Genomic DNA, 24,642 nt, shown 5'->3' with positions numbered 1-24,642 from the left:
ATTTAATTCATCAGGGGCTTTTTTTGTTTGTTTGCTTTGGTTTTTTTTTTGTTTGTTTGTTTGTTTGTTTGTTTGTTCGAGACAGGGTTTCTCTGTATAGCCCTGGCTTTCCTGGAACTCACTTTGTAGATCAGGCTGGCCTCAAACTCAGAAATCCACCTGCCTCTGCCTCCCAAGTGCTGGGATTAAAGGCGTGAGCCACCACCGCCCGGCTTCATCAGGGGCTTTTAAAACTAACCTTCTTGTCCAGTTGGTTCATGACTAGATTTTAGTAGGCACCAGGATTACAGGATTCTGGTTTGCTGGCCCCAAGCCCAACATTTACACGTCTGAAGTGGGGTGTTCTCGAAGCTATCCTTTCTGAGGGTCCCCATCAGTTCTGCAGCATCTCCTCCTGCTGTCTGTCTAGAACAAGCTACTGCTTGTAGTACTTTACCAGTCAGTCATGTATTTGAGCCTCTGTCTCCCAATCAAAGAATTCAGTCCAAAGCTCCCATTCATGTAACAAGTACTTCATAATACCCACTTAAGTGAATTAAGCATACAGAACATTATGTTTTAATTTCCAGTGCCCAGCAAGACTCCTCTTCAAATGCTAAATGGAAAATTTAACTCCCCTCATTGTTATCTGAAAGCTTAGGAAACACAAAGCTATTATAAAATGTATCCTTTAAATAGTCACCAAAAAGCATCTTTGTTAGTTCTAACAAAGCCAAGAAAATAAAATGTAAAGCTCAAACCACTGGAAACCGGTTAGAAAGTCCAACAGATGGAACAGAAATAGTATTTGCCTTTATAAAACCATACCATGGAGCAACAGTTGATTTCCTTATACCTTCTGAAACTATTCACAAAGTACTGTTATTTAAATATAATTCTCAGATCTGGCTGGCCAGTGCCCCAGACAGTGAAACACTGAAGCAAGGCCTACCAGAAATATACTGTTACAACAGATAATCCACTTAAGAGGTCAGAATGCTAACAAGGCTCAGGGTACAAAATGTAGCCTAACTGTAAAGTGAGTCAAGATTCTTTTAGTTCCGGTATGGAAACATGTTTCCCAGGAACAGGAGTGGGAGTGGGAAGGGGAATCACTAACAAATTGGTCCTCTTTCCTACTGAGAACATTTAAGTACAGGTAACCTAGTTCTATGGTTCTTCCCAAATTTGTCTTACGCAAACTGCATTTAGGAATTTTTTTTAAGTGGTTCCTCTTTTTTTTTTTTTAAACAAGTTCCTCTCTCTGAACATAGTATCTGCATAGGCGCTACCAAATGAGGATTCTAATGGCATTTAGATGGAAATCTATTCTAACTATCACGGACAAGCACATCAATCCAATGGACAAAGTGCACATTGTTAGGAGGCTGAAAACAAATCCAAAGTGGGAAAAGATCCAATGTGGAAGCCCTAAGTCATTCCACCTCAACACCCAGATACAGATCAAATGGACCAGGTCTTCTGAGCCTATCTAAGACCTGAACACAAGTCCACTGGGGAGGCTGGCTGGCGGACTTTTAAACTCGCACTTGCCAGGATATAAAATGGAAACATTAGCCAAATCCTATATGCTTACTGTGAAGAGCATATGAGGCAATGTATATTAAATGCAAGCCCATAGTACCTTTCCCCAACTGGAAATAACATTTGAGAGAGTTTTCCTTTTTTTTTTTGTTTGTTTGTTTGCTTTTGTTTTTTTTTTAAGCAGACACTAGTAGCTTGTGGATTAGTCTAATAAAAACAGCTAAAATCACTAGATTCAGTCTTGTTTTTCACAACTTAAATGAGAAAAGGCATCTAGTGTTGGCTATTCTTTTCATATAATACCTGTCAATTATCAGGATGTTTTCTGTCTCATCTAAGAAGCTATTCATTCAAAAACATTGGTACCAGGGGAAAAAGACAGAGAGGGTAACATAATAAACCATATTTGTTGGGGTTCTGGGAATCTGTTTTGCAACTGAAATGGCTCTTCCCCTTGAAAATCTAATAAATAAGAGTCTTATCCCAAACATATGGTAGATAATGATTATTAACCCATGTGCTGCTTTGGAACCTGTCTTGGAAAAGAATTTCTCTCTCATGTGTGACTGGTACTTTTAAAGGCATTTACTCTGTCGGAGGGGTGTCTGTGTGTTTCCGAAAAGAGTTGATAGAGACTCTCTCTATGGCCCCACAGCTGAAAAGTAAACAGGCAGCCTCAGAGGCATAAAAAGGCAATTTGTAACAGAAGAATATGAGAAATACACCCCTACTTTCTCCTCCTTAAATGTGTTCTGGTCATTTTATCAAATTGCCAACATCCAATATAAACCATCTGGGAGAGTGTTTTGGCACAGCAGTCTCCTCTAGAGTTACAGCTAAAAATAGCATTAACCACAGAAGACTCAGAGCCCACTAGAACACTTCAGAAACCAGTAAAGAATATTGTTCTAATACAGAAAAAGCACCTGGAAATGCAGAAGATGCATTCTGAGAATTACCTTAATGTTGTAGTGCCTTCGCCGTGCTGGCTCAGGGCTAAAAACTCATCACCCTTTTAAGGATGCTTTGAGTAGGATGAAGTATCTGGCTAATTAATTACTTGCCTGAGATGGCGACTCAACTATGCCAAAATTCACAAAATATGATTTAGACTATTTCTCCCACCTATTTCAAATGAAGATGACACACTATTCTATCTTTCTACAGTTCATGAAGATGTCATGAACTAACTAGTTAGTACCTGTCTGTTCGTTCTACCAAGGACATTCAAGGTGCTATTCAAAGACTTCCTTTACCCCCAGTCTCCCAATTGCTACATTTCTCTTAGTACATTTATTCTAATTCTTATCCTGCAACTTCTCTTTGCATGTTGTCTTAAAATCAAATTAACCCAAGTCCTGTGCCCCTCACAATGAATAAGCTAATAAGCTGAAGATTTTGCGACCTGATCAGATCTGGTCACTATAAAACTACAGGCAATTCCTTCAGTCTCTTTATTGCTCCGTTTGCTCCCTCTTCTAGAAGAAACAATCAACAGTTCCTAAAATACAGTAATTCCTATGGCTGACCAAATTATTCCTCGGCCTAGACATTCACACAAAGCCCATCCCACATACAGAGTAAACCATAAAGAATTTACTTGGTATAAAGTACTAAAGATGTATTCATATTCATTCTCCACCATATCCCCAAATAGAAACTAAAAAATTTATTCCAAGTCTCCTAAGTCTTGACCCCCTATACCTACTGTTTCTTTGTATCTTAGGCCTAAGAGGCAACAAAGACCCTTTCCTCTTAACATCTGCAAATCTGGCTTCATTTTGAGCTGTTCATCTAGGAGGATGTATTTACTGTTACTGGTGTCCACTTGTTATATCAAGTAGTATTTAGTGGTAGAGCATATAGCAGGGTCTAGCTGTTTTATAAACACCACTTTCCCTTTATGTGCCTGGCTTTCCTTTGACTGTGTAACAGCATCCCTCACTCTTTGCCTCTTGAGAAGGCCATACTTTTATTCTTCAGAGCAAGAAGACCAAAGTGCACATGCATGTGCTCATTAAATACTGGCAAGCGCTGGGACACCTTTAATCCCAGCACTTGGGAAATAGTGTCAGGGGAGTCTCTAAGTTCAAGGTCAGCCTGGTCTAAAGGTAGTTCCAGGCCAGCTGGGCCTACACACACACACACAACTCAAAAGTTTTATAATCTTATCTGAAGTGCTTCTTCACTTGCTCTATGACCACTGCATCCATATTACCTACCTACTGCATCCATATTAGGTATGGTTGTTATAGCTCAGTTGGGAAGGACATTTGTTAAGAACCAGATGCAAGACACTGGAGAGATAGCTCAGCAGTTAAGACCACATGCTGCTCTTCCAGAGGATGGGTTTGGTTCCTAGTACCCATGTGGTGACTCACAGGTATCTCTGTCTCTAGTTTAAGGAAATCTGATGCCTTCTTGGCCTCTATGACCACCAGACACTCACGTGCTGCACAACCATACATACGGGCAAAACACTCATACACATAAAAACGAAGAAAAAAAGAAGCTGGGATGCCCACAAAGGTAAGGACAAAGTTCTGTTCCAACCTCAAGTAATGTGCTCTTTATAATGAGCTCCCTACTGGCACTAGCATTAGCTGTCTTTCTTACTGTTGTGACCAAACACCACAAAAGGAGCAACTTAAGGGTGGAAGGATTCATTCCAGCTCCACGTTTAAGGAGACAAAGTCCATTGTGAGTGGGAGGGCATGGCAACAGTGACTCCAGAGAGTGGGCACATGGGAAAGCTCACTACCCTCTCAACAGCCACACCACAGAGACTACTGGGGCCTACAGAGAGCCTGGACTAACAGGCCTGCATGTCAATGACCCAGTTCCTCCAGCTAAGTTCCACCTTATAAAATTTCAGTTTCTCAAAACAGACCACCACATGGGATCATATGTTCAAACACATGAACCTGTGGCAGACGCTTCCCATTCAAAATCAGAATAAGCTTCTGGGCGGCGCCATCTTCAGCTCCAGATAGCCGGCCACCTTCCTGGTGAGAGCACGGGGGTCTGCCCGGCCTGAGAGGTTTGTGGCAAAGGCGCCGGCGGGAGCCTTCTTGGCTCCGGGACTCCGCGGAGGGCAGGCTGCACGGGTGACCGTGTGGAATACAGAGTGCCAGCCGTTTCTGGGACGGGCGAGAGTCGCAGAGCTTCTGGGCGGCGCCATCTTCAGCTCCAGACAACCAGCCACCTTCCCGGCAAGAGCCACAGAGCTTCTGAGGCAGCACCATCCTCAGCTCCAGACGGCCGGCCTCCTTCCGGACAAGAGCCACAGAGCTTCTCAGGCGGCGACATCTTCGACTCCAGACAACTGGCCACCTTCCTGGCCAAAGCAACACAGCTTCTGGGAAAGATCCTGTTTTGGGCCTTCACCTTCAGCCAGGAGGAGGTCCAAACACCAGATAACTGTACACCTTCCCTGAAAGAGGAGAGCTTGCCTACAGAGACTGCTCTGACCACTGAAACTCAGAGAAGAGAGCTTGTCTCCCACGCCTGCTGATAGAGGGTAACAAAATCAACAGAGGAACAATCTCTTAACAAAGACAACTATAACAACTAACTCCAGAGATTGCCAGATGGCGAAAGGTAAACGTAAGAATCCTACAAACAGAAGCCAGGACCACTCACCATCATCAGAACCCAGAACGCCCACTTCGCCCAATCCAGGACACCCTAACACACCTGAAAAGGTAGACCTGGATTTAAAAGCATATCTCATGATGATGGTAGAGGACATAAAGAAGGAATTCAATAACTCACTTAAAGAAATACAGGAGAACACTGCTAAAGAGTTACAAGTCCTTAAAGAAAAACAGGAAAACACAACCAAACAGGTAGAAGTCCTTATAGAAAAACAGGAAAACACATCCAAACAGGTGATGGAAATGAACAAAACCATACTAGACCTAAAAAGGGAAGTAGACACAATAAAGAAAACCCAAAGTGAGGCGACGCTGGAGATAGAAACCCTAGGAAAGAAATCTGGAACCATAGATGCCAGCATCAGCAACAGAATACAAGAGATGGAAGAGAGAATCTCAGGTGCAGAAGACTCCATAGAGAACATCGGCACAACAATCAAAGAAAATGGAAAATGCAAAAAGATCCTAACTCAAAACATCCAGGAAATCTAGGACACAATGAGAAGACCAAACCTACGGATAATAGGAGTGGATGAGAATGAAGATTTTCAACTCAAAGGACCAGCAAACATCTTCAACAAAATTATTGAAGAAAACTTCCAAAATCTAAAGAAAGAGATGCCCATGAACATACAAGAAGCCTACAGAACTCCAAATAGACTGGACCAGAAAAGAAATTCCTCCCGACACATAATAATCAGAACACCAAATGCACTAAATAAAGATAGAATACTAAAAGCAGTAAGGGAAAAAGGTCAAGTAACATATAAAGGCAAGCCTATCAGAATTACACCAGATTTTTCACCAGAGACTATGAAAGCCAGAAGAGCCTGGACAGATGTTATACAGACACTAAGAGAACACAAATGCCAGCCCAGGCTACTATACCCAGCCAAACTCTCAATTACCATAGATGGAGAAACCAAAGTATTCCACGACAAAACTAAATTCACCCATTATCTCTCCACGAATCCAGCCCTTCAAAGGATAATAACAGAAAAAAACCAATACAAGGACGGGAACCACGCCCTAGAAAAAACAAGAAGATAATCCCTCAACAAACCTAAAAGAAGACAGCCACAAGAACAGAATGCCAACTTTAACAACAAAAATAACAGGAAGCAACAATTACCTTTCCTTAATATCTCTTAATATCAATGGACTCAATTCCCCAATAAAAAGACATAGACTAACAGACTGGCTACACAAACAGGACCCAACATTCTGCTGCTTACAGGAAACCCATCTCAGGGAAAAAGACAGACACTACCTCAGAGTGAAAGGCTGGAAAACAATTTTCCAAGCAAATGGTCTGAAGAAACAGGCTGGAGTAGCCATTCTAATATCGGATAAAATCGACTTCCAACCCAAAGTTATCAAAAAAGACAAGGAGGGACACTTCATACTCATCAAAGGTAAAATCCTCCAAGAGGAACTCTCAATTCTGAATATCTACGCTCCAAATGCAAGGGCAGCCACATTCATTAAAGACACTTTAGTAAAGCTCAAAGCACACATTGCACCTCACACAATAATAGTGGGAGACCTCAACACACCACTTTCATCAATGGACAGATCGTGGAAACAGAAACTAAACAGGGACACAGTGAAACTAACAGAAGTTATGAAACAAATGGACCTGACAGATATCTACAGAATATTTAATCCCAAAACAAAAGGATATACCTTCTTCTCAGCACCTCACGGGACCTTCTCCAAAATTGACCATATAATTGGTCACAAAATAGGCCTCAACAGATACAAAAATATTGAAATTGTCCCATGTATCCTATCAGACCACCATGGCCTAAGACTGATCTTCAATAACAACATTAAGAATGGAAAGCCAACATTCACGTGGAAACTGAACAACACTCTTCTCAATGATACCTTGGTCAAGGAAGGAATAAAGAAAGAAATTAAAGACTTTTTAGAGTTTAATGAAAATGAAGCCACAACGTACCCAAACCTTTGGGACACAATGAAAGCATTTCTAAGAGGGAAACTCATAGCTCTGAGTACCTCCAAGAAGAAACGGGAGAGAGCACATACTAGCAGCTTGACAACACATCTAAAAGCTCTAGAAAAAAAGGAAGCAAATTCACCCAAGAGGAGTAGACGGCAGGAAATAATCAAACTCAGGGGTGAAATTAACCAAGTGGAAACAAGAAGAACTATTCAAAGAATTAACCAAACGAGGAGTTGGTTCTTTGAGAAAATCAACAAGATAGATAAGCCCTTAGCTAGACTCACTAGAGGGCAAAGGGACAAAATCCTAATCAACAAAATCAGAAATGAAAAGGGAGACATAACAACAGATCCTGAAGAAATCCAAAACACCATCAGATTCTTCTACAAAAGCTTATACTCAACAAAACTGGAAAACCTGGACGAAATGGACAAATTTCTGGACAGATACCAGGTACCAAAGTTGAATCAGGATCAAGTTGACCTTCTAAACAGTCCCATATCCCCTAAAGAAATAGAAGCAGTTATTAATAGTCTCCCAGCCAAAAAAAGCCCAGGACCAGATGGGTTTAGTGCAGAGTTCTATCAGACCTTCAAAGAAGATCTAATTCCAGTTCTGCACAAACTATTTCACAAGATAGAAGTAGAAGGTACTCTACCCAACTCATTTTATGAAGCCACTATTACTCTGATACCTAAACCACAGAAAGATCCAACAAAGATAGAGAACTTCAGACCAATTTCTCTTATGAATATCGATGCAAAAATCCTTAATAAAATTCTCGCTAACCGAATCCAAGAACACATTAAAGAAATCATCCATCCTGACCAAGTAGGTTTTATTCCAGGGATGCAGGGATGGTTTAATATACGAAAATCCATCAATGTAATCCATTATATAAACAAACTCAAAGACAAAAACCACATGATCATCTCGTTAGATGCAGAAAAAGCATTTGACAAGATCCAACACCCATTCATGATAAAAGTTTTGGAAAGATCAGGAATTCAAGGCCCATACCTAAACATAATAAAAGCAATCTACAGCAAACCAGTAGCCAACATCAAAGTAAATGGAGAGAAGCTGGAAGCAATCCCACTAAAATCAGGGACTAGACAAGGTTGCCCACTTTCTCCCTACCTTTTCAACATAGTACTTGAAGTATTAGCCAGAGCAATTCGACAACAAAAGGAGATCAAGGGGATACAAATTGGAAAAGAGGAAGTCAAAATATCACTTTTTGCAGATGATATGATAGTATATATAAGTGACCCTAAAAATTCCACCAGAGAACTCCTAAACCTGATAAACAGCTTTGGTGAAGTAGCTGGATATAAAATTAACTCAAACAAGTCAATGGCCTTTCTCTACACAAAGAATAAACAGGCTGAGAAAGAAATTAGGGAAACAACACCCTTCTCAATAGTCACAAATAATATAAAATATCTCGGCGTGACTCTAACTAAGGAAGTAAAAGATCTGTATGATAAAAACTTCAAGTCTCTGAAGAAAGAAATTAAAGAAGATCTCAGAAGATGGAAAGATCTCCCATGCTCATGGATTGGCAGGATCAACATTGTAAAAATGGCTATCTTGCCAAAAGCAATCTACAGATTCAATGCAATCCCCATCAAAATTCCAACTCAATTCTTCAACGAATTAGAAGGAGCAATTTGCAAATTCATCTGGAATAACAAAAAACCTAGGATAGCAAAAACTCTTCTCAAGGATAAAAGAACCTCTGGTGGAATCACCATGCCTGACCTAAAGCTTTACTACAGGGCAATTGTGATAAAAACTGCATGGTACTGGTATAGAGACAGACAAGTAGACCAATGGAATACAATTGAAGACCCAGAAATGAACCCACACACCTATGGTCACTTGATCTTCGACAAGGGAGCTAAAACCATCCAGTGGAAGAAAGACAGCATTTTCAACAATTGGTGCTGGCACAACTGGTTGTTATCATGTAGAAGAATGCGAATCGATCCATACTTATCTCCTTGTACTAAGGTCAAATCTAAGTGGATCAAGGAACTTCACATAAAACCAGAGACACTGAAACTTATAGAGGAGAAAGTGGGGAAAAGCCTTGAAGATATGGGTACAGGGGAAAAATTCCTGAACAGAACAGCAATGGCTTGCTCTGTAAGATCGAGAATTGACAAATGGGATCTAATGAAACTCCAAAGTTTCTGCAAGGCAAAAGACACCGTCAATAAGACAAAAAGACCACCAACAGATTGGGAAAGGATCTTTACCTATCCTAAATCAGATAGGGGACTAATATCCAACATATATAAAGAACTCAAGAAGGTGGACTTCAGAAAATCAAATAACCCCATTAAAAAATGGGGCTCAGAACTGAACAAAGAATTCTCACCTGAGGAATACCGAATGGCAGAGAAGCACCTGAAAAAATGCTCAACATCCTTAATCATCAGGGAAATGCAAATCAAAACAACCCTGAGATTCCACCTCACACCAGTCAGAATGGCTAAGATCAAAAATTCAGGTGACAGCAGATGCTGGCGTGGATGTGGAGAAAGAGGAACACTCCTCCATTGTTGGTGGGATTGCAGGCTTGTACAACCACTATGGAAATCAGTCTGGCGGTTCCTCAGAAAACTGGATATAGTACTACCGGAGGATCCAGCAATACCTCTCCTGGGCATATATCCAGAAGATGCCCCAACTGGTAAGAAGGACACATGCTCCACTATGTTCATAGCAGCCTTATTTATAATAGCCAGAAGCTGGAAGGAACCCAGATGCCCCTCAACAGAGGAATGGATACAGAAAATGTGGTACATCTACACAATGGAGTACTACTCAGCTATTAAAAAGAATGAATTTATGAAATTCCTAGCCAAATGGATGGACCTGGAGGGCATCATCCTGAGTGAGGTAACACATTCACAAAGGAACTCACACAATATGTACTCACTGATAAGTGGATATTAGCCCAAAACCTAAGATACCCAAGATATAAGATACAATTTCCTAAACACATGAAACTCAAGAAAAATGAAGACTAAAGTGTGAACACTATGCCCCTCCTTAGAAGTGGGAACAAAACACCCTTGGAAGGAGTTACAGAGACAAAGTTTGGAGCTGAGAGAAAAGGATGGACCATGTAGACACTAGCATATCCGGGGATCCATCCCATAATCAGCTTCCAAATGCTGACACCATTGCATACACTAGCAAGATTATGCTGAAAGGACCCTGATATAGCTGTCTCTTGTCAGAGTATGCCTGGGCCTAGCAAACATAGAAGTGGATGCTCACAGTCGGCTATTGGATGGATCACATGGCCCCCAATGAAGGAGCTAGAGAAAGTACCAAAGAAGCTAAAGTAATCTGCAACCCTATAGGTGGAACAACATTATGAACTAACCAGTACCCTGGAGCTCTTGACTCTAGCTGCATATGCATCAAAAGATGGCCTAGTCGGCCATCACTGGAAAGAGAGGCCCATTGGACACGCAAACTTTATATGCCCCAGTACAGGGGAACGCCAGGGCCATAAAAGGGGAGTGGGTGGGTAGGGGAGAGGGGGTAGGTGGCTATGGGGGACTTTTGGTATAGCATTGCAAATGTAAATGAGCGAAATACCTAATAAAAAATGGAAAAAAAAAAAAAACAAAATCAGAATAAGCCACATTTAGAGATATATCTTTTTTTTTAATTTTTTTTCCATTTTTTATTAGGTATTTAGCTCATTTACATTTCCAATGCTATACCAAAAGTCCCCCATACCCACCCACCCTCACTCCCCTACCCGCCCACTCCCCCTTTTTGGCCCTGGCGTTCCCCTGTACTGGGGCATATAAAGTTTGCGTGTCCAATGGGCCTCTCTTTCCAGTGATGGCCGACTAGGCCATCTTTTGATACATATGCAGCTAGAGTCAAGAGCTCCGGGGTACTGGTTAGTTCATAATGTTGTTCCACCTATAGGGTTGCAGATCCCTTTAGCTCCTTGGGTACTTTCTCTAGCTCCTCCATTGGGAGCCCTGTGATCCATCCATTAGCTGACTGTGAGCATCCACTTCTGTGTTTGCTAGGCCCCGGCATAGTCTCACAAGAGACAGCTACATCTGGGTCCTTTCGATAAAATCTTGCTAGTGTATGCAATGGTGTCAGCGTTTGGATGCTGATTATGGGGTGGATCCCTGGATATGGCAGTTAGAGATATATCTTACAGAGAATAAGGTTGCCCCATTTCAGGAAATCCAGTATCAAAAGGTGGTTCCAAACTAGAGACAACATTAGATAGAGAAAATGAGCAATTTATCATACCATCTTATGAAACTTCATTCACTAGCTTAAGCAAGAGACCAAAAAGTTAATTCTCTAATACTTAGGAATGAATGAATGATGCCAGCTGGAAGTGGTGGCACACACCTTTAATCCCAGCACAGGGGAGGCAAAGGCAAACACATATCCCTGAGTCTCAGGCCACCCTAGTCTACACACAGCATGTTCAGGCCAGCCACAGCTACATATTAAGACCCTACATCAAGACAACAATAAAAAAGAAAGTTAACAAAAGAAGGGAACTGTTTACTTAGTAACTCTACAAAATCAGAGGAAAGGGTCACAAAAAGCCAAACTGCTACAAAAATAAATGGCTTATGTTTTTCTTAAGTCTCAGTATGAAAAAAGTACTTTTTCTTGATTAAGAGAAAAATGAGATATAACCACATTCTAATGCTATATGAAATCCTGAGCTAGGAGGAGAGGGCTACAAAATTTTGAGATAGTAAAAAAATAACTGAATATGGACTTAGATTATTTAAAATCACTGCATTGATATAATTTCCATTTTTGTTTGCTGTACTAGGTTAAGAAGGAAACTATCATAGTTTCAGGAAATACATGTAGGAATACATAAGGATGGGATAATTTACTTTTCAAATGGCTCAAAATACAAACACAATGTAAATGATAAGCAGATGACACTAAGAGTGACCAATAGAGGTTGTATCACTTATTTGTAAACTTAAACTTATTTCAAACGAAATAATTAAAAATGTTAAAATGAAACAGATTAAACTGTAAAAGACAAAAGAATTTAATTTATGCAAATGGTATAAGATTTTTACAGTCAATGGAACAGCTGTGGGCTTCCTAATCACTTGATATACAGAACAAAGAAAATGCACTATCCTGCCCACTCACTAAAATGAACCATCTTGAACTCACGGTTTTCCAGCGTCACAAATGTGCTGTGAGATCTAAATGCCATAGGTATGCTATGCCTTTAACTGTTGGGTACTGCCTGAATAAGCTTTCTTTTTTTAAAGGGTTATTATCTAAAAATGTTACCAGTGGCACAAATGAGAGTGTGTTACCAACGATCTTCAAAGAAAGAAGAGAGTGAAATGATTATACTAAAATAGTATCAACCACCACTTAGGTTCACAAATGGACTAAACAAATTTTGGAAATGTTTTTCCCTTTTTGTTTCAGTTATTAATAACTTTTTCTGTTGCTCTGATAAAAAAATACATGACTAAAGAAACTTTAAAGATTTATTTCAGCTCATGGTTTAAAAAGAAATACAATCCATAATGGTAGCAAGACTGTAGAAGATGGGCAATTTCTTCAATTAAGGAACCAGAGAGAAATGAATGTTGGTCATGCTTTCTCCTTTTTTATTGAGCCTAGGACCAACCCACAGGGATCATACCATCCACACTCACATGCCCTTCCTCCTCAGTTAAGCATCTAACAGACATCTAGAGGCTTGTCTCCTAAATCCTGTCAAATCCACAATCAAGATTAACCGCTGTAACAACTTTGAGGCAACTGAAGGAAGCTGAGTGGGAGAAGTGGCCCTCCCTAGGGAAGAGCACACCAACTGCTTAACCCCATGTCAAATGGTCAGCCCTGAAAACACACATACAAGTAACATTATATGGCTGAAAAGGTTATATTTAGAAATATATATGCAGGGAGGAGTATATCAGCGGGTTTAGAGAGAAGAACAAGGGAGAAATTGATCTGAGAGAGAGGCAGGCAGACGGACAAACAAAAGACAGAGAGAGATTTACTATCATACCCTTACAAAGTAATTCAGATATGAAAGAACTTTTCCAAAAGCAGAATCTTGACAGCACTGTTCTAAGTTAGCTTCTTGGTTAAACTATTGATCCTTAGTTCAAAAGAATCAATTTACAACTACAACACTGATCTCAATGACTAGATAAACTATTTTCACTCAAATGTGTAGTCCAAAATACATATGCTTAAACTACCTAAAAATCCAGGTTTCCCAAGGCCAGCGCATGCTTATTAGAATAAATCCCAGCATCCAAAAAGACTCCAAGCTGTTGCAGGGTTAGCCTTCAGAGCATGTGAGAGCAAACACTGTCCTTCACTGTGTGGGTGGCAGGTCTAAGGAGATTACCTAAGGGTCTCTGATAGCTGACAAAATCTAGCTTCCTCTTATTCCCTATGTCTCTAACCTCATCCACAGGAGGCCAGACTTCCCAGCCATGTGCTCATTATGCCCACGCACGGTCTGCTGCTCCTCCACAGCACCACGCCAGTTTCACAGGGAGCTTCTGCTTGGTGCTCTTGAAGATATGTACTCCTCCAGGCCACCCAGGACTCTGCTTAGTATCAAGATCCTCAGAAGCCTTCTCTGCCACCCAATCCCAAAGAGCCCCTAGGCAGGCACCATCATATCCTCTGGGTTTATACAGTTCATAAAAACCTTTCCCTCTTTATAAAGTGTCTTCTACATCAGTTGTCTTCCTCTCCTTACTGTAATACAAGTGCCAAGAGGGCTTCTGTTTGGTTCATGGATCAATCTCCATTATCTGGAACAAGTGCTGGGTCAAGCAAGGCACCTGAATTAAAGAATGAATTTCCCCAGTCCCATCCTAATTTCCATGTCTAATCCTGATGTGTGACTGACATTAATTATTCCAGGAATAAAATGCTGAAAGCGCAATTATTAATTTGTAGGTATGCCCAAACTTTGACACTGTTACATAACATTGTACAGTGTTCATGCCTGATTAAATCAAATGATCGAATTTTTCAGATTCATGATTTTTGTGTTGGGAGGCAACCATAGATATGCCAGGACTCAACAGCTATCCAGCAGGTAGGTCCATCTGGATCCACTTCTTGTTGTCCAGTGGGACACATCCATCTCTTGCTGGATATTCCTGAAAGCTTTCTGGATTTCTCCTTCTGATTCACCTTTGTCTTCTTCCTTGACTGTCCTCTACTCAAACACCTCCCACTTCTTTACCTTCTCAAAGAGCTCCTCTGTTCTCATAGTTGAATGATACAGACTATCTCCACTCCATTTCTTCACCCTTGAGTTCCAAGCTCAGCCTCTCATAGGAAAGCTATGTGCCATTTGTATTTAAAGAACAAGAGCATTTCCTTCTGCCCACACTATCACTTACAGCGGCATCAGCTGTCACACTCATTCTCAGTCCCATCAATCACTCATCACACTTTCACTTCTCATTTTAAATAAAGCATTGGTTCTCTTGTTATTCTAAAATACTGTTTGCATCTACTTCTGTCTTCCATTTTTACTCTCATTATACTATCAAGATCGCATAGAAAAGGATATTCCCACAAATTTTTACCATTTTTAATCACCCCCACTTGATAGAACCTACACACATCTTGTAATCCATCCTAGAACACTACTTCTGTGGAGGTGCGGAGTGCATCCCTTGCTGATCTAATTCACATACCTAACATGAAGGCTGTCCACACACAAGAACTAACATGAAAGGGAAGGAGAACATACTCACACTGAGCAAATGGTCTCACTTACAATCCAGACTCTACATCCATCCAGAACATTTCCTCCAAGAAATAACTGTGCATTAAGGCGGCCTCACCTAAATTATTTCACAATACAAGCATCTGCCTAGTGTATAACTCCTATTTTGAGGCAGGACCTCACTTTGTAACCAGGCTGGCCTCACACACATGGTGATCCTTCTGCATCCAGCAGAAGGACTCCGGGGACTACAGGTATGTGGCACTATGCCTGCCTCACAGTTTTTAACTATTGCAAATTGTTTTGTATGAAACTCTACTCAATGACTGAGTAAAGTAATTCTTTGGAGTCCTGTCTGCTTACCTTAACTAAGAGATGAAAGGATTGTTTTTCTTCTTTTGAAGCAGTTTCTCTCCTCTGCTCCTAACACCCCAGGAGACCTCAAATATGTAATTTAAAAGAAAACTTCAACATAGTCTTTGATCTTTTGCTCACTACTTCGTTTTCTAGGTGCAGAGAACTGACTCTCTGGTTAATATACTGATATACTGAACCTGCTTTTCTTAATTTAGTCCATTCACAGTGGAATATACTCTTATTCTTTTCAAAAAGACACAACAAACCGTGCCATTGACTATGACTGCTGGCAGACATTTGTAAGCTAAGCCTAAGGTTACCTCTGTAGAGTCTGTTGATTCCTTTACACAGACTGTCAGATATAAAGTGCTTGTTTTATTAATAAGAACCCTTAAAAATGATTCTTGCCTCTTTAAAAGAATTGTGCTTTTTGCTTATTATTGTAGCTATTCATATATTCTCTTTCTCATCCTCTCTCTCTCTCTCTCTCTGTGTGTGTGTGTGTGTGGTGTGTGTGTGTGGTGTGTGTGTGTGTGTGTGTGTGTGTGTTGAGATAGTCTCTCTCATTGACCCCGGCTAGAGTTCACCGATTGGCGAGGACAGCTGTACTGAACGTTCCCAAGATCTTCCCATCTTCCTCTCCACTTCCAGCCACATCTGGCTTTTTATCTGTGCTGGGGATCTGAACTCAGGTCCCCATACTTTACCTACTGAGCCATCTCTCCCACACCCAAAATGAAGCTTTTAAAATTTAGCACGTTTATAGTACTTTCTGACTCATCCAGAAAACAGCCTCCAATCACAGCTTTGCCACTTTATCACATGTTCAGACTTCATCTTCTTACGTCTAAGATAAAAATGGGTGAAGTAGATCATTCTGAAGTGATTATTTACTCTACAAATATTCACACCTGGTTCAGCCCACGGTAGTAGGATCAGAAGGATTTTTACCTCATCTCTTTGGCACTACTTTCTCCTTTACAATTATCATTCAGAAAACCACAAACTAAATTTTATACACACACACACACACACAGAGACACACACGCACGCGCACCCCCCCCCCCCCAGATGAGGCACAGTCTCACTATGTAGTTTGGGCTGGTCTAAAGCTCTCTATATAAATCAAGATGGCCTTGAACTTAGAGACTGTCATTCCTAGCACTGATACGGCAACTCACAAGTACCATTAACCACAGTTCCTGGGGATCCACATGCAACACCCTCTTCTAGTCTCCAAAGGCTCAAGGCATGCATGTGGCACACATACATACATGTAAGCAAACATTCATACACACAAAAGTAAAAATCTTTTTAAAAAGCAAAATGGCAACGAACAAAACAGCATTTTTTTTTTGCATATCACAAGCCTGACAAGGAATTTGTTCCTAAAGCATACCAATAATCTGTTTACACCTCACTGACATGAATAACCCAATTTTTAGATGGGAAAGGGTCTGAAGAGATATTTCACACAGGTATGCAATCACTCAGCCAACATATGCTCAGTGCTTCCCACTGTTCCAACATCTGTCCTTTGTCCTAAGCAAACTGCAGAGGCTTCTGAAACAACTAACTGGCCCTTATTTTCAAGGTGACTCAAATCCCATTCCAGAGGAGCTTATCCCAATCTCAAGCCACTGTAGGACAAGGCCCAGGGCTTCTCACAGTTCTGACTGGCTCCTCACCTCCCAGACACCCTTGCCCACTTCAGTGGAGTAAGTTCATTTCTACAGCAATAAAAAAAAAAAAATGCTATGTAGAATTTACCTCGTTCAACTTGGATTTGTCCATTTAGCCACGTCACCTTACAATGTCTTTGTTTTAGGGAAATAATATGGCAATTTTAGCCAGAGTCCTGGGGTAAATAGTATTTTAGCCAATGGCATGGTGTTACACAGTTGTAAGGCAGAACATCTCAAAGGGCAGTTGAAGATCTCCATCCCATTTTTACAGAAATGCTCTCCAGGTGAAAGAAAGACACCTCAGTCCCACCTGCAGGGCATGCTGCTTCATATGAGCATCCTACCACACTGACTAGACGACCTCAGATAGTAAAGTACTATTGTTCTCAGTTCAGCTCCACGCATATACTAGTCATTTAGAGCTTACTAAATCAAGACTAGATTCATAAATGTATCATTATATCAAAGTGCATACATGTAAAATGTTCCTAATTTCTACATGAGATTTCAAGTTAATTATAGTAAGTGGACAAACACAGAAAAGTATAAAATCACATTATTTACTTACATATAATGGAGCTTGTTGTGGACTAAGTTTCATGACCCAGGACACTGAAACCAAAAAAAGAAGAAATAGATGAGAATAAACCCAAAATTTGTTAACCAAAATATAAAAAACATATACCAGCTAACAGTTGTAGATGTCACTCGTGGCTCTGTGAGTATAAAAGTTGTAGATGTCACTCGTGGCTCTGTGAGTATAACCCCAAGTCTCAGTGGTGTAAGCTCTCTCTCCTTAGAGATTTAAGAAGACGGAAGTCCAAAGGCTACAGAATACTTACGTTCTAGTCTTTTAGGAGGAGGATGGGATTTGAGATTGAAAGATCAAGATCAGCAGCTTCACAGTAAACATCCTCAGTTGAGCTTTCACATGACACCCTAAGCTCATCAACTACTGCTCCCCAGTGCATGACCCCAAAACCCCACTAGGAAGTCTGCAGTGAAAGTAGGTAACAGAAGACCACTAAAGCGCTCTCCATTTCTGCCTTTCCCCCAGAAAAGGAAGGCTATAGCTTGCCTTAAAAGCTAAAATCAATGGTCAAACTTCTGTAACTGAATTCTCACCAAAACTACCACCACCACCACCACCACCACCACCAAATGAATAGACACTCTGGGATAGAAGGGGTAAAGCTCACAAGGCCTCAACCATAGACAAAAACCTGTAAGAAAGCAAGCAATGCCAAGAGCAGGAGAAATGGTCTTCCTCAGGGAAGGGCACACCAAGTGAGTGTCCAACACCAAATGATCAGCCCTGAAAACACATTCATACACCTAACATTATACAAACTGAGCAAGCTGTATTTATATGTTTAGGAATACACACAGACAATAACACAGTAATAGAAAGAGGACATGAATTCTAGAGAGAGAGAGAGAAAGAGGGGTTTCCAACAGGAGGTGTTGGAAAAAGAAAAGGTGAAGGGGAGAAATGATGTGACATAACCTCAAACATACAAAAAATTTAAAAGATTACCCCCCCCCCCAAGGTAAAAAGAAAAAGAATCGCATACTCTTAAATGTTTGGCTTGGTAATCTTATTAGGACAACAGAACAGTGGGTCCTTCGTCCTTGTATATAAACTGATCTGACCTCACCTAGGTCAGAGGAGACCGAAGTGACTTGATTAAAACTTCATCTGAAGTTTTATTCATAATAGATAAGTTAAGGCACATACTAACTGGCAACCCCAGCAGTACAGAAACATCACATGGTGAAAAACAGTAGGTTAACTGCCACCATGAATTCTCACAGATTTCAAAAGCCCAGCAATAAAACTGGAATCTAAACAGCATAAAGTTAGAGGTTTTCAATGGTCAAGTTTTCATGATCATAAATAAACTAAACACACTTCTCAAAATAAGCATCCTTATAGAACTACCACAAATCAAGCTGTGTGTGTGTGTATGTGTGTGTGTGTGTGTGTGTGTGTGAGAGAGAGAGAGAGAGAGAGAGAGAGAGAGAGAGAGAGAGAGAGAGAGAGAGGGAGAGAGATTGACTGATTGATTGATTCACCCCCAAAGCAAATAACATACATGGAGGGCGAGGTCCATTATTCTAGTAGTAAATCATTTCCAACCGGTTCCAGTTCCATGCCATAGGCAGGCTCCTCCATGTTTGATGAGACACCTCTACAGCCTCCCTTGCTCACTCTCTAGTTAACTCCCCACAGTGTTACTGTTCTCAAGCCTGCAGTGCTCTTTCCTCCTTACCTGTATTCATTTAAGGACTCTGAACGTAGAGGTACGAAAATCACCGAAAGCCAAGATCAGAAATGTACCAGCTATTTTTAATAGACAAGCTAAGCACACTCCAGGCCATTATACTCAAATAGGAAACACAGACTAAAAAGGAAGGCTAGGGGCTGGAGAGGTGGTTCAGCAGTTAAGAACACTTGCTGCTCTTCCAAAGCGCCAGAGTTCAGTTCTCAGCACCCATATCCACTGCAGCTGCCTGTACCTCCAGCTCCAGAGGACTCAATCCCTTCTTGTGGCCTCTTTGAGAAACTACACCCAAGTGAGCATAAATCTATACATACAAAGTTAAAAAATAAGACTAATCTTTTTTAAAAAAAATGTTGATGAGCTTGAATAGTTTTTCAGTGCATTAAACATCCATTTAATTTTAAGTTGCTAGCATTTTAATCGGTTTTTCAGATCCCAGTCAGACCTGCCCAGGAGGCAGAACTGGAAGAAAACATAAGTTTATGAGTCAATGTGCCTTGGCTAATTTACGAAATGGTTCTGCCATTATACACAGTGAAATAATATTGGTTACACAGACATAGAGATTAATACTCCAGCAATCCATAAGGACTAAGGACTGGCAGCATCTGTGATGAGAAGCAGTTTGACGCCCTAGCCATCTTATAAAATGTTCATGATCTGCTAAGAAAAAAATAAAATGCTGGTTTCAAGTGGCTTCTCTAGCGACTGCCACCGTACTGGTGAGAATCACATGAGGGAAGGTGGGTTGATGCCGTCTCAATAGCGTAGAATTATAAACTCATCTAGAGGTGCTACAAAACCAGACCCATACACACTGCTCCAACACAAGGATTAAAGAGGGATGACAAAGTGTCTGCCTGCCCACACTTTTCAAAGAGTCAGATCACTGCTATATTGGCAGCACAGGGCACCAGAAAGAATCCATCTGTCAAAAAGAATCAAAGCAACGATCAGAAGGCCCCAGGAATGGCTGCGGAACCGAATGCCTTTTAGGTTCCTTAAACGCTGACACACAGACTAACTTTCACAGCATTTTATATTTGATGTTTTATTCCTTCTCCACAGAAGATACTATTCTCCCCATTTCACTGATTCAAAGAATAATTACTTAACACTAAGGAAAGAGCCAAAATCTGTCCAATATCAACATGTAGACTTTTTCCCCCATGTCACCAACTAGGAGTCTTCATCAACAAGATCTGCTAAACCCTTCTGCAAAGGAAAGTTAGTGAAATGCTTTATTAATAACATCTAATAATCTCAACGAGTAATTTTAAGAGAGAAAGCTTTACAATGTCTTCCTTAGCCAGTAATGTAAAGCAAATAATACATTCAGATGAGTTGCTTTCAGCAAACAATACAGAAAAATACAGACAGTGAAAGCCGTCTAACATTTGAACTAAGAGGAAATACCAAAATTCAGTCTTAAACAATATGATGCTATGAAGTATGCTCACAAACTCTATAAAATTAGCTAGAGTTAAAATGGGTCCTAAATCCAATGGTTGTAAAATAAGCAAGTGACAGTGACCAAGTGCTTCTGTCCTTCCCACTTTATTTTATAAATGTGGGAGGAACACAAATTTCCTATTTTACTGATGTATAAAAGTGGCATATTCATTTTATGTCAAGACAAGAGGCATCCAATTTTAATCCAACTGTTGCAATCATATAAACTAACATTCTCCTGTACTTTGATGTAAACTATTCCCAGTATTTTCTTCATAGGGTACAGTACAGACACCATGATTAGACTGCTACAGTTAGGTGTGCAGTGTTTACAAAAATAAACAATAATAAACATTTTGGAAATTTTGAAATTATTGCCTATAAAGGGCTATGTGGAAATTCAGATGAGATTGGGCATGTTCTGGGTGGTATGGCCGAAGATGATGTGTAGAAATGTAATGATTATACAAGATATCACAGGAACTAAGGCATGAAATTCTATGGCTGTAAGGCTGACCTGAGGGGAAAAGGGGCACAGGAAACAACGTGGTTGCATAAATGAGTGAGAAATCTTAAAGGCCACAAGAAGATTACAAACAAATAAATCTAGTGTCCACAAACACTGTTTAAAGACCATGTTGCAAATATCTGAAGTTTTATGGTTCATGTCTCTGATAGAATATGTAAAATTAATAGATACATCTGCATTTATGGAAGCTTGATTTATAGAAAGAAACAGCAGAATCATCCAGCAAGCCATTTACAGTAACAAGCTTTAGTTACAAGTCAGTGTGACACCTGCAGCACAAGCAGCAGTGTGTACCCACCCGAGGCTTCATGTGCCTCAACACGCTACCAGCTAAAAACAAGTGCTAACAAAGGCAAGGCAGAGGGAGGTGATACACTGTGTTCTCAACCAAGTCTCTAGTCCGCAACAGAACACTCCTCCTAAAGCAAACTGCTCACCTGAATCCCAGTCTTTTCAATTACAGAAAGGGTATATAATTATTACATGTACTACAGGGTTGGTGGAAGACTTAAAATACAGAAACCAGGTATAGAACCTAAGGGATAGACCAAAAACCATTGCTTCATCTTCTTGTAGTTTCTTGGTCTCTTAGAAAACCATGAAATACTAAATGTGCCTAGAGATATCTTTCTGACAATATCCTAAAATGGACTGGTATGTAAATTAAATTCTAAACTAATACAGAAACCATAGAAAAAAATCGGTAACAAATACTAAGAATTGGTAAGTCTCCTGATTATATTTCTCACTGTAACCAAACGCCTACCAGGAAGAAAGTGCAGGGAGGAAAGGCCTATTGTGGCCAATCTGGGGCGTGTAGTCTACTATGGCAGGACGGCACAGCAGAAGCTGCACCAGATAGACAGCTGGTCAGATTGCATGTGTAGTCAGGAAGCAGAAGTGAGATGGATGCTGGTCTCAGGTGGCTTCCTGCTCCCCGAAGTGTCCCTTTTAAAAGTCAGACAAGGTCCTGAACCTGGGAGATGTACTGCCCATACTTATTTCCTTCCCTCCGTTAGACATCTCTGGAAACCTCCTCAAAGACACACACAGAGGCATGGCGCCCCAGATGATTCAAGCTGGCCAGGAAAAGTAGACACTAGAGTAGAGCACAGTAAGAGTATGCATCTTTGGGGACTATGGGGAATTTCCCTTTCCAAGCCACCTTACCTTGAACTTTTCAAATAAAATCTGAGTATTAATTTTGTAGTTTTTCAACACATCTGAAATGCAAATGTGCAAAACTGAAAGAAAAACAAACAACTAAAATCTTTACTAATGGCCTTTATAGAACGTGTAACTATAGATAGAGTAACATAAATAAGCTACCCTAAGCCTTATGAAGCATTCCGGAAACTGGGGATAGGCATTTCACAGGCCCGACATGATTATTGGGTAATTTCACGTAAAAACTTGGTGATCTCTTTCCACTTACTAGAAACCATGTCTAGGTCTAACAAAAGCCTGCAACTTCAGTTGAAGTGGTTTTAAAAACTAAATATCCTCCACATCTGCCCCAAGTCCTAGAAGTTCCCTCATACAGTATATACAGAGGGTTTCTACTATCAGAGTTCCTATGTTACAGAATATGCTTCAGATAAATTCTCCCAGCCAAAGACTCTACCAAGCACTAAGCTATCATCAAGTCCTAGAACCCAAAACATGTATGGTGGGAGTAAGCCTGGAAATGAGAATGCGTAACATGCTCAGGATTCTGGTAAAAGAGAAAATGTTCAGCTCTTGCTCAAAGAAAACAACAATCGTTCTTACATTCCCAGGAACACAGGCTGGTTGCTATAAATGTGTACTGGCTGGGAAGTTGGGGAGGCTAGAACACAGGATTCTAAGTCAAAAGGAAAAGATAGAGTTTGTAGCATCAATGGGGTTTTCCTGTTAAGAAAACCAAATGATTGCCCCCACCCCCCCACACACACACAGAGTGGGGGTGGGCTATAGCGGGACCCATGAATGGTGTGCTTGCTTCTGTTTACAACTGCATTAACTACTGAATGGTCAGCTGTAAGCAGTGATTCTTGAACCTTATTTCATGAGCAGCAGTTCAAAGCTTGGTTAAATAAAATAGCCTTTCACTCTATCTAGAGTCACAATCAAGAACCACATCTGGTACTGTCTCTGCTCTGCAATCAGGGCCCACACACTTTGGGAAATGATCAAACTCCACAGCATGGGTCTGCTAACTTGGCAGTTAGCCTTGCTCCGTCCAACTAGCACTGTCACATGACTCGGTACTTATTTATTAATCCTCAAGATTTGGAGGAAACCAGCAATGGTCCAAATGAGCAAGAATCTTCCATAAGCCGCAGAAGATTGGAGGGAGATGAAATCAATGAGGACTCTAAAGTACACTCACACTCAACAGAGAAACAAACAGACCCACGTAAGTTAAGACACAAACAAACACCCCACAAACACATTCACTTGTCTACTTATATTTGGTCAAAGCTGAGTTGTCCAACTGGCAGAATGACCACAAATTTAGGAAAATATACTTATACACAAATCAAAGTAATAATGCACATTTTTACCTCAGAAATAAATAAAAATAAAAACTGTAAATGAGGAAACTAAACCATTTTAAAGAATCACAACTTTGGTCTGCATATGTAGCTCATTCACGGAGTACTTGCCTAGCATGCTTGAGGCCTTGAGTTCAATTTTCAGTATTGTGAGAAAATAAAAAATAATTCAGAACACCTTTTTACATTTATCTTAGGATATTATTTTAAAATTCATGACAGCATATCAGACCCTCTTTTTTTATTACATTCATACAACTTAATAATATAAAAAAGAGCAAAGAAAATCCTTTCATTTTTCTGAGCTCCTACAGCATTTCATGACCAAACCTAGAAATAAATTATTTATGTCCTATCCTAAATTACAGTGCAATGAGAACAGTAACAACGTTACAGCGGTCAGGATGGAGCAATGAACTCTCTAGAAAGGGGATCCCAGGTAGCCGTTACTGGAGGAGGCAAATCAAAAAGCAGGTCTCCCCACATGGACACGGAGAAAGCAGAGCACAAAGAGCAGCAGTTACAAGCTGTGAGGGCACAGCGGGCTGCTGACCACGACATACATGAAATACAAGCAGAAAATTATGGGAAAGGAGACAGGAGGAAAACCTCATGTATATCTGAATGCCTCCCAAATTGCCTGGCCTTAGAAAGCCAGGCCAGGAAAGAGGAGAGAACACATGAACGGCCTATGTTGTGGCTATATACTAAAGAAGCATATTCTGTAACATAGGAACTCTGATAGTAGAAACCCTCTGTATTAGCTGTGCAAATATGACGACATCAAGTTTGTTATTTTTAAAGCTTGGCTCACATTTTTGCTATTCACAACTGGATGCCCAAAGACTCATATGAGTAGAGTGCAAGCTGTTTGCAGTCACAA

At 40.5% G+C, this 24,642-nt stretch overlaps 1 protein-coding gene across 12 annotated transcripts in view; it reads right to left on the bottom strand.

Annotated features, from left to right (window-relative positions):
* Akap13 (A kinase (PRKA) anchor protein 13) overlaps positions 1 to 24,642 on the bottom strand; it is a 299,084-nt gene that overhangs the window by 202,234 nt on the left and 72,208 nt on the right. For all 12 annotated transcript variants that reach the window (XM_006541256.3, XM_006541250.4, XM_006541252.4 and 9 more), the window contains exon 2: positions 17,525 to 17,568. In XM_006541256.3, coding sequence (XP_006541319.1) covers positions 17,525 to 17,557 — 33 coding nt within the window. In that variant the 5' untranslated portion in view covers positions 17,558 to 17,568. The remainder of the gene's footprint in view (positions 1 to 17,524; positions 17,569 to 24,642) is intronic.

The sequence above is a fragment of the Mus musculus genome, chromosome 7 (genome assembly GCF_000001635.26).
Source record: "Mus musculus strain C57BL/6J chromosome 7, GRCm38.p6 C57BL/6J".
Lineage (NCBI taxonomy): Eukaryota > Metazoa > Chordata > Mammalia > Rodentia > Muridae > Mus > Mus musculus.
Note: the sequence above shows the minus strand (reverse complement) of the source record. Positions and strands in the feature narration are given on the sequence as shown.